We start from the raw sequence: 9,374 nt of genomic DNA on the forward strand, positions 1-9,374 counted from the left end.
ACAAACACACCCACACACACATTCACACACACAAACACACACACGCTGCATATACTGTACTTTTAAACATGACGGCGGCGTTCTTGAATACTCTTATAAGCGCACGCACACACATACACACACACACACACACACACACACAAACAAACACACACACACACACACACACACACACACACACATAATATAATGTTATACAAATGTATTAAAAGCAGGTCATAGTTGTGTGTATTGCAAAATGATTGTAAACTCACGGTGACTACGATTTCACGAATGCCAGGGATGTGGTTAGTACAGAGATGTCTTTATCCATGCCAGATTTCTACAACTACAACACGCGGCATTGTTTGTAAAGCCCAGGTCTCGATTTCATGTCTCAAGACACAGGTGTATGACAACTAAAAACGTCGGTTGCAGCTAGCACAAGAAAAATACCGAAAGTAAAGGATACTTACGTGATAAGATGTAGGAGAAGATGCCCAATCCCCAATGTGTCCATTTGAACATGAGGCGATTTGAGGAAGAGGGTTCTGGTCGGAAGGTCGCCATAGAAGCCTGTCGATATGTGAAATATACTAACTGGTTTGTTCTAGTCAAAGATTGAAAATACAACAATAGGTACGGAGAAGCATGAAGAATAAGTACGATCTGCAAGGCAAAAGACAAGAATATATACAGTAAGGAAGATCAGATGAGGTATGGTTAAATGCTGCTAAGGTTAAAGAAATATACCTCTGAAGGTGACTTTTATATTCAACTTGACGCAATCAATAACGTGACAGCTGCTTGAAAACTCCACAAATTAGACAAGTTTTAAAAATCCGGAGTGGGATTCGAACCAGGATAACCTCCACTATAGTATACCATGAAACAGTTTTGGGGGTGCTCTAGAGAAAAGAAAAGAAGATAAAACAAACAAAGATGTATAGACATATTATTCGAATTTGATAAAGTAAGATTAAATTAACCAAGATGAGTCAAGTTATTATAATGAAGTAAGATAAAACTATCTTGGATGAGTTGAAACAATCACATAAAATTAATAACGTATACAACAACAATACAAATTTTAGTCAAATTCGAGCATGGTCTAATACAGTAGCTTCACTAAACAAAATTCAAGTCCCACATGATCTCTCTCCCTCTCTCTCACTCTCTCTCTCTCTCTCTCTCTCTCTCTCTCTCTCTCTTTCTCGCCCTCTCTCTCGCCCTCTCTCTCTCTCTCTCTCTCTCTCTCTCTCTCTCTCTCTCTCTCTCTCTCATCTCTCTATATCTCTCTATCTCTCCCTTTCTCTCACTTCATAACTTATATACACGCAATACTCATACACGAGAGGGTATGTGCACACCCAAATATAGACACAGAGAGAGAGAAATGCACACGAAGAGAGAGAAAGAGCGAGACAAAGAGGAAGAGAAAGAGAGACCGATCCAGAGAGAATAAAGAGAGAGAGAGAGAGAGAGAGAGAGAGAGAGAGAGAGAGAGAGAGAGAGAGAGAGAGAGAGAGAGAGAGAGAGAGAGAGAAAGACCTCATGGCACCCTTCCACCGTTAAAATTTACTCACATTCACTAAGGTAAGCACCAGCAGCAGGAGGCCAAGGGGTGAGTGGAGCATCCTGTAGTAGTAGCCATCGCCCTGAGGCTGGAAAGGAAGTACTACGGTACTGAAGTGTGTTAACGTATCAACTTCTCAACGGCCCTCCAGGTTTCGGAGGTTCAGCTCAGGGCTAACAACCCAGACTGGTAAAAATCATAGGTTACCGAAACAGCAACAAAGAGAGTTAACCAAGATGGCCAAAAACAGACAGAGCTGGAGATCCTTTGTCACTGCCCTAAACGCCAGATGGCGTGACGGGTAGTAAGTAAGTAAGTAAGTAAGTAAGTAAGTTCCCACCACGAGGCATAAATTATTGCAGTCGAACCTCTCTAACATGACGACATACTGTTGATGAGAAAAGTGGTTATCTTGGACGGTGTTATTATAGTTTTAAAAACGCAGGGAGTGGATGAGAAGTGGTCGTTTGTACAGGTAATTGTCTTAGGCAGCTGGTCGCTCGAGCTGTTCGATTGAATTTCAATTTACAGGGGTCTTTGGGGTCTCAAGGGTTAACTTTTATCTGAGTCCGTCCGGTGTCTTTTTTTTTGGGGGGGGGGGGCGAATTTGCATGAGACAAAATAATAATTGGAAAAAAAGGCATAATTGGTCGCTTTTAAGGGCAAGCGGGGCTAACTCAGTTTCGGGGGTGTCCAGAAATCTTGACCTACACCAAAAGTGGGCATTGCCCTACCTATAGGAGAAGTTTGGTTTAATTGGTATGGTGTGTACATTAATTTGTTTGGTTATAGAGAAAACTCTCCTTGTTTTTTAAAGAAACTGAACGAGGGGAAAAAATTACTTTCGATTTTCTCAAAACAGCATTTTTCGGGATATCCCCCTTTTGCTTAAAAGCGACCAATTAGAGGGATAAGATATTTCGATCCATTCACAGTTAGGTTGTGGGCTGCAAGTGACCTACAACCAGCTTAAGACCTGCGCCCCTTTTTTACCGCTCACCCACTCGGTGTGAAAATAGAGCTACACACCAGGGAAGATTCAAATAACTCATTTTTTTCTTTCAATCATTCTTTGTCCAAAGGAGTATCTAAAAGGACTTCATGGCCACCGATCGCAGTTTGAATCCCTAGAAACGTGTTTTATCTCCTTATTTATTTTTTTTATTTTTTTTATTTTTTTTTTTGGGGGGGGTTGTTGTTTTGTTTGTTTGTTTGTTTTTGTGTGTTTTTGTGTTGTTTTGGTTGTTTGTTGTTGTTTTTTAATTAATAAAGGTCTGTTCGATTTTTTTTTTTAAGTTTGTCCTACTGTCGATGGAAAATAAACTGGAAGTTCTAATTCTTGAGCTGAAATGGGGCTTCTGTCTGTTTACCCGACACAGACCTTAATAAATTATGACCACACTGTATCGAATGCGCTTTTAAACTTTGTTTGGAAAAAAAATAGAGAGAAAAAAGAAACGATTGATTTCCCTGATTTGGCTTTATCTCTTCAGAGATGAGCGTAAAATTGACAAACCTGTAGATAGATAGATAGATAGACAGATAGATAGATAGATAGATAGATAGATAGATAGATAGATAGATAGATAGATAGATACACGGAGAGAGAAAGAGAGAGAGGGGGGGGGATTCTTTCCTGGCCATCTGGTTCGTTTTGATAAATAGACAAATAGATACGGTGGGGGCAGAGAGAGGGGGGGAGAGAGACTGAGACACAGACAGAGAGAATAGATGTGTTTTTCTTGTCCATCTGGGTCGTTATCATTAATTTACATTCTGGGACTCAGAATACCCATTTTGTCACTTTGAGGTCAATAAATGTGGCGTCGGCGGCCTAGTGGTTAGACTACCGGACTCGTAATCGTGAGAATGGGTACCCAGCCATAGACAGCGAAAGATCTTGTGTGTATGTTAGTGTTTTAGCTCATATAAATGGATGCTTGCTCTGTATGCTTCCCAGGAAATTGAGGTTGTTTCAGAATGCTCTCAGGTCTGCTGGGGTAATAGTATAGATTGTGAAGCGCATAGAGCTTGCCGTTCACGAACCCGCAGCAGCCCGTGGTTTTTAACACAAGAACAAACCTTGATTTTCATAAATATTTTGCTGAAGTTCAAAATGTTGCTTTCGAAATTGCTTTGTTTCTTTAAATAGCGCATTAACATTTATTGTCCGAAAGAGAAAACTAACTTAGTCAACTTACAATAAGCAGGTGTCCTTGAGAATGAACGACGATAATAATAAAGCCAACAACCGTTAGAAAAGCTGTCATGGACATCGTGAAACGGTGAACCTGTAGGAGTAAACATTTAAACAGTTTTTTAAAGAGGGGGAGGAGGGAGGAGAAATGAAGGAAACGGGGAAGGTGAATTACGGGATAAATTGAGGAGAAGATGGAGCAGGAGATCGGAGGTCATAAATGAGAATAACAACAGAATATTAACAAAGGAGATGGTGGGGTGGAACAGTGGCCTGAAATATTCGGAAAGTGGGAGAGGGAGAGAATGGTGGAGAAAGAGAGAAAACGTGAGCAAGACAAAATGGGTAATGAAAGATAGAGAGATAAAAAGGAGAAAAACAACGGGAATAGGAGAAAACGGGGAAGACGCAATTGTTTTTATTGGGAAAGAGGAATTACGAGGAAACGTTAGGAAAACTTACTGTGGGGATTGGGGGGGGGAGTACAAGTGGAAGGTTTATGAAGGAAAGGGAGTGAGGAATACGGGAAGAAAGTAAGGAGAAGAGGGGTATAAATAATAAGGTGAAATTTTGGAAATTACCCAAACTTATGACGAGACCGTGTAGATGCAGACACAAGGTGCTTGATTGGGGAGTTTGAGGCCGCTCCCCCTGAGGCGAGGGGATACAATATTGTGTGTAAATTGTTCCCTCTCGACTCGGGTTCGAGGATCCTGTGTCGGAATCTCCGCAACTTCATGTTTAAATAAGCATTAAGTCTATAACCCAATTGTGAACTTGCTACCTGCAAACCCCTTACGAAATCCCAAAAATAATATCTGCCACTGTACTTGCTACCTACTAAGGTCCTCTCTTCACTTGTCTTGGCCCGCTAAAATAGGCTAATACTAACAAGGTCACCATAGCAGAGACTGTGCCCACCATTTCGGAACTTCACGGTGACTTTAAAGATGGTTCCAGTAGGGAACGGGATAGCGGGTACCCACATCCCTCGTGACTCATAAGAGCAGAGGAAGATAGGACTAACGAAATATTTTTTTTTTTTAAACAACAACAACCGAATAACAGAAGCATGTCTTCCTAATAATTATAAACATAAGCACCATCCCACATCTTCACTTATCACCACCATCACCGTCATTTCTAAAGTCATCATTGCTCTCAGATCCTTCACAAACATCTATAATTATCTTAAACATCTATATGTAACAGTTATATACCATAACAATTTTGTACTTTATACATTATTGGGCACTCTCATGCGCACATAATTTTTCTACTAATCAGATGGCGTCAATATCATAGAAATGGGCAAGGGACCCCCCAAAAAATAGGGTAAGGTTAATGAAAAGAAGGAGGACGACGACGACAAAAGAGGGCGAGGGGATTGGATAGAGATGAAGAAAGACACGGATGAAAGGAATGAGGGAGGAAGATTTAGGGAACAGAGATTAAGACAATGGGAGTCTGTAAGACGTGAATTAGAAAGAGAAAAAAGGCATGTACGGGTTGGGGTTTTCATACTTACTCAAAAACTATGCAAAAGCTTACTCACTTTTGTCTGTTGGTAGTTTTAAGAAGGATAATTTTGTTTGGGAGCTAGCCTGCAGGAGTGTCGTACAAAGTTACAAATACACTGACAAATTTTAATAAATGAGCTAGAACTGTTTTAAGGCGGTTGGATGAAAGTGGAAAAACTGTAAGGTTATTTATTCAAGGACAGGCAATTATATCAGAGAAAAATCAGTTTGTTCAAAAGAGCGAATCACATCACTGAACTCAACTAATATAACTTTTGGGAGCTGGTGTGTGTGTGTGTGTGTGTGTGTGTGTGTGTGTGTGTGTGTGTGTGTGTGTGTGTGTGTGTGTGTGTGTGTGTGTGTGTGTGTGTGTGTGTGTGTGTGTGTGTGTGTGTGTGTGTGCTCTCATATTGTACCCTGCTATGGAGAATTTGGCGCAGACAACCAAGTTTACATCAATTTTTAAGAAAGAACGAAAGAGCATTACCCCTGATTCCATGCCATTTTTCATAATTTTGTGGGTTGAAATATAAACGGATTTGGGGGAGGTGGGTGGATACTCTTGGGTTTGTTTGGGGTTTTTTGTAAGAGTTTTAAGGCACTTGCAATACAATACGGTGCTGAAGATTAGAGGTGTTACAAGAGAGTAACAAACACAGAAAACAAGTAGGAGAAATCAGAACGATAGATATTTGATAGGAAAGAAGGAGCACGCCACACCAGAGCACCCGCCAACCACCCACGTGGATAGTCTGAACGTAATTTCACCATAACTATACACTATAATATTATACCTGAAACCAGGCGTCCTTCCCACCCGGCTTGACACCAGCCAATAGGGAGCGACCCCGGCGGGCAACGAATGTACCACTGTTGGCGAAGATGATCCAGGCTACTATCATGATGCTTCCTGAAAGATGGGGAAAAAGGAAAAAAAGGGGCGGGGGGGGGGGGGAGTTGAAGTGTTTTAGTGTATACGCTCACCAAACGTTGTCTTTATTTTTGCAGGATCTGCATCACGTCAGCGACCATACTGAGGATAAAAAGTAAAGTTGTTCCCGCATCTGATCCGGACATTAAGGATTGCCTTGTTTGTGAGACAACTTCCTGGGCCTTCAGCATAATGTGGTAGGGTGGCCAGTTCCTTTCCACCCCGCCTTCACTTCCCCAATTCAAAGTCAGGTACCCATTACTGCTGGGTGGGCAGGAGAGGACGAAAAAAAATCTGTGTCCGAACCGAGGCTCGAACCCGGACTTTCCACTTCAGAGACGAGCACACTAATCACTCCACCACCATGCTGGGGGTTCGAAACACAAATACCAGCATTCTCGAGTGACTGGTCCCGAGGTGAACTCTGCTGATATCATGCTGGGCTACGAAGAGGATAACACGGGTTCGAATCATTAATGAGACATTTTTACACTTGGTTGTTTAAGGAAAAGGGAAGGAGGGATTTCAAGGCTACCGACCTATTTGTCTCGGTCCTATCGGAAAGAGGCCCAACTTCTTATAAAATCATACTACAGCATTGCAAGGAAATTCAAATCCATACAGTTTCAAAAACCGTGAGAGATTTTAGAGGAGAGAGTGTGGATTTCTCTAAGTGGCTCCATCTTTAGTTGACGCCTCTTCGAGACCAGTTCCCTGACGTAAATTTGTTTCCAAACTTAGCTTTACATGGTCGGTTATTTCCCAAGTAATTTGAACAGATTCGATGTCCCCTAATTTTCAACCGGCACCGATGAATGCCTGTTTAAGTTGTTGGACTTTCGTCCAGTAGCTTTTAGCATGTCTCCACGCTAAAACTTGGAATAATGTAAAACACGAGTAAAATGTACTCACCGTGAGCTTTGACGAGGATGTTGTAATATGAATAAGTTCCTTTTGTAACTTCATTGACACTCAAAAAACTGATCTTCTTACTAGATACATGTGGCAATTCGATATAAGAGTGGGGAAACTTGTTACCTGGTAGAACGAAAGAAAAAGAACGATAAAATCCACTTTATGAATAAAAATGTGTTTTTATAAATACTGATTTTTAATTAATTTGGCCTCCAGCATTTGTATTTGTACATAACATTGTTTCGTATTTGTCCTTCATTCTAAGGAGATGGATAGATCGATAGCATTATTCTTATTTACGTACTCTGTCGACAACAATAGTAGAAATAATGGGAGGGTTTGGGGGAATAGGTGGTGATAATAAAGGAGGTAATGATGATGATAATGAAGATGACATCACGTTCCTGGTGAAGTCTAAAGGGGCCAAAAGTTGAACATATTACATTTTGATGTCTTATCATTTCAGAAATACTCAAGTCTTCATCTACATTTTGCTTTTATTATCGTACTTACAACAATGATGATAATGAAGATGTTTATGGGATGGAAAAGGAGAACTGGAACTTTTTTCGAGAGCTTACACTTAAAGGTTAAAATATTGCAAGACTTCCTGAATTTTTTATTTACTCTACTATACAATAAAAATGATGATGATGAGGATGATGATGATGATGATGATGATGATGATGATGATGATGATGATGATGATGATGATGATGATGATGATGATGATCATGATGATGATGATCATGATGATCATGATGATCATGATGATCATGATGATCATGATGATGATGATGATGATGATGATGATGATGATGATGATGATGATGATGATTTACTCACCCCCTGCCAGTGCCTCGCCAAAAGCAACGAAGAGATAGTAAGGCGTATGTAAATCAAACACACGTGCCTCCCTTGGGTATTTATTTTGCCTCTGAAAGCTACAAGTCAAGATGTCGTCTACAACAGAACCCTTCATCTCCGACAAAGCAGCCGTTTTCTTTTTTCGAGTTTCGAAAAAAAGACCCCAAAAAAATCGGGGCCGGGGAAGAGATGAAAATGACAGAATCATCATTTCAGAATTGTGTTTAAGAATTGCAGATGAAAAAAAAACATTCCTTAAGAAATAAATACCTGCAATTAATAACTCTGTTTTCAATCTAAACTTGTGCTGTTCTTCTCGATCTAAGATAATAGTAGCCTAGATTAAAGAACTAATCAATTTCGTGGACATTTTTAGCTTTAAACTTTTGAAATAGATAAAGCTTGCGTGGCTGTAACTTACGTATAAATTACGAGCAATTTCATTTAATCATTCTACTTTTCCTCATTGACCCATAATGCTTTAAAGCAGTTGTTATGTTTGTAAATGTTTCCACTTCTACTAACATAATTTAATTCATTTAGGAGGCTTGCTGCTTCGAACCAGCCTGTCAGGGTCAACAAGAGCAAAAATTTTTAACAAACCTCCATAGAAGACAGAAACATTCAATAAAATAGACTACCACATGGAAATCGAACTCACGCCTTTTCATGCAACAGTATAAAGCCAAACAATCACGCCACAGACACCAGTGCTTTAAAAACAAACGATGCGCAAAATGATACAAAGTCCAACAACAAAAGGAACACTCACATCATCTGGGTATTCGTTGATTTTATCTCTGTTGTAAGAAGTACGAATGAACACCCTGTCCCCATCCGACACACATTCCAATACATTGTCATCACCCTGTGACAGAATGAGTTAAGGTGTTTTAAACTATTCATGTTCTAAAGGGAGACAGATTGAACATGTTTGTTTGTTGTTTTGGTAAGTGTATTACGGCCCTCTCAACTGCATAAGGTCATATGGGCGCGCAGGGACCATTGAACATTTTCAGTTTGGCAGGAATTAATTTTGAACTTTGACCAGGGGGCGGTGAAGCCTACTCTTATATATAATCGATTTTGGACCACCAAGGGATCTTTAACGTGCGCAACTTGCACGGGACCTCCAAGATTTTTCGCCCTTATCCAAGAAGTCTAGGTGTTAGATCTTACTTAACCTAAGATTAGGGGTGTGGCTGAAAGACAGCACAGAGAAGGTGGTACTGAGGCGAATTACATTTTATCTTTTATAATTCCTAGCAAAATAAAGCAGTTTTTTTTTTTTAATTCTCTTGAAAACCTCGTATTTTGACATACGCCAATGATAAACGACGACACCAATAAACATGGTTCTGTATGTCTGTGTGCATGTGTGTGTGTATA

The 9,374-nt window shown here is 40.2% G+C and overlaps 1 protein-coding gene across 1 annotated transcript in view; it reads right to left on the reverse strand.

Annotated features, from left to right (window-relative positions):
* The window catches only part of LOC101855794 (ferric-chelate reductase 1), a gene marked incomplete in the record, with an annotated part of 34,839 nt that overhangs the window by 6,302 nt on the left and 19,163 nt on the right, over nucleotides 1-9,374 (reverse strand). The window contains 7 exon segments of the mRNA XM_013083176.2: nucleotides 456-555; nucleotides 1,566-1,643; nucleotides 3,757-3,846; nucleotides 6,067-6,182; nucleotides 7,116-7,241; nucleotides 7,965-8,121; nucleotides 8,758-8,853. Coding sequence (XP_012938630.1) covers nucleotides 456-555; nucleotides 1,566-1,643; nucleotides 3,757-3,846; nucleotides 6,067-6,182; nucleotides 7,116-7,241; nucleotides 7,965-8,121; nucleotides 8,758-8,853 — 763 coding nt within the window.

The sequence above is a fragment of the Aplysia californica genome, unplaced genomic scaffold (genome assembly GCF_000002075.1).
Source record: "Aplysia californica isolate F4 #8 unplaced genomic scaffold, AplCal3.0 scaffold00216, whole genome shotgun sequence".
Lineage (NCBI taxonomy): Eukaryota > Metazoa > Mollusca > Gastropoda > Aplysiida > Aplysiidae > Aplysia > Aplysia californica.